Source organism: Penaeus monodon, chromosome 19 (assembly GCF_015228065.2).
Source record: "Penaeus monodon isolate SGIC_2016 chromosome 19, NSTDA_Pmon_1, whole genome shotgun sequence".
Classification (NCBI taxonomy): Eukaryota; Metazoa; Arthropoda; class Malacostraca; order Decapoda; family Penaeidae; genus Penaeus; species Penaeus monodon.
This window is the reverse complement of record NC_051404.1, coordinates 43,759,240-43,760,006: the sequence shown is the minus strand read 5'-3', so window position 1 is coordinate 43,760,006 and position 767 is coordinate 43,759,240. Positions and strand designations below refer to the sequence as shown.

The 767-nt window shown below is 50.7% G+C and overlaps 1 protein-coding gene across 1 annotated transcript in view; it reads right to left on the bottom strand.

Annotated features, from left to right (window-relative positions):
• The window catches only part of LOC119585253, a 7,022-nt gene that overhangs the window by 2,143 nt on the left and 4,112 nt on the right, over nucleotides 1-767 (bottom strand). The window contains exon 2 of the mRNA XM_037933912.1: nucleotides 446-622. Coding sequence (XP_037789840.1) covers nucleotides 446-622 — 177 coding nt within the window. The remainder of the gene's footprint in view (nucleotides 1-445; nucleotides 623-767) is intronic.

Here is a 767-nt window from a genome sequence, read left to right as displayed (position 1 = left end):
GATGGTTCACTCAGAGAATGAAACAAACAGACACTCACAGAGTCTCACTCACAAAGGAGAACATACAGACACTCACCAAAGCCCCACTAAGATCAGGAAACAGAAGCAAACAGACACTTATCGAAGTTTCATTTGGCGACAGAAACAAACCACACTCACCGAAGCCTCAGTCAGAGCTTTGAACGAACCGCAGTCACCGAATCCTCCGTTAGAGCGTGGAACAACTTGGAAAGAAATGCATAGACACTTACCGAAGCTTCAGTCAGATTCAGAAACGAACCACGCTCACCGAAGCTTCAGTCAGATTCAGAAACGAACCACGCTCACCGAAGCTTCAGTCAGATTCAGAAACGAACCACGCTCACCGAAGCTTCAGTCAGATTCAGAAACGAACCACGCTCACCGAAGCCCCAATTAGAGCGGGAGGAAACAGGCGCGCACTCACCGAGGCCTCAGTCAGAGAGGGCACCATGCACCAGAGGCTGTCCTGCACCGAAACGCGACACATAAAAGGGGAAATGAACTTCTCCGCTAACCACGCTCGGGAGATCATCTCCACGCTCTCCTGGATGCCGCTGACAGCCCACAGCCTCAGGACCTGAAGCCGCGGCGATCCCCCCTGCTGTGAGAGAAAGACGTGGGCGATAGAAGAAAGTAGACTGAAAAGGAAATAGAGTGATGGAGTTGAATGAGAAACGGAAACTGGGAGAATGGGTGGCATGAGAGGCAGAGGTTCGGTGTAGGAAATTGTGGTATATTTTGCACAT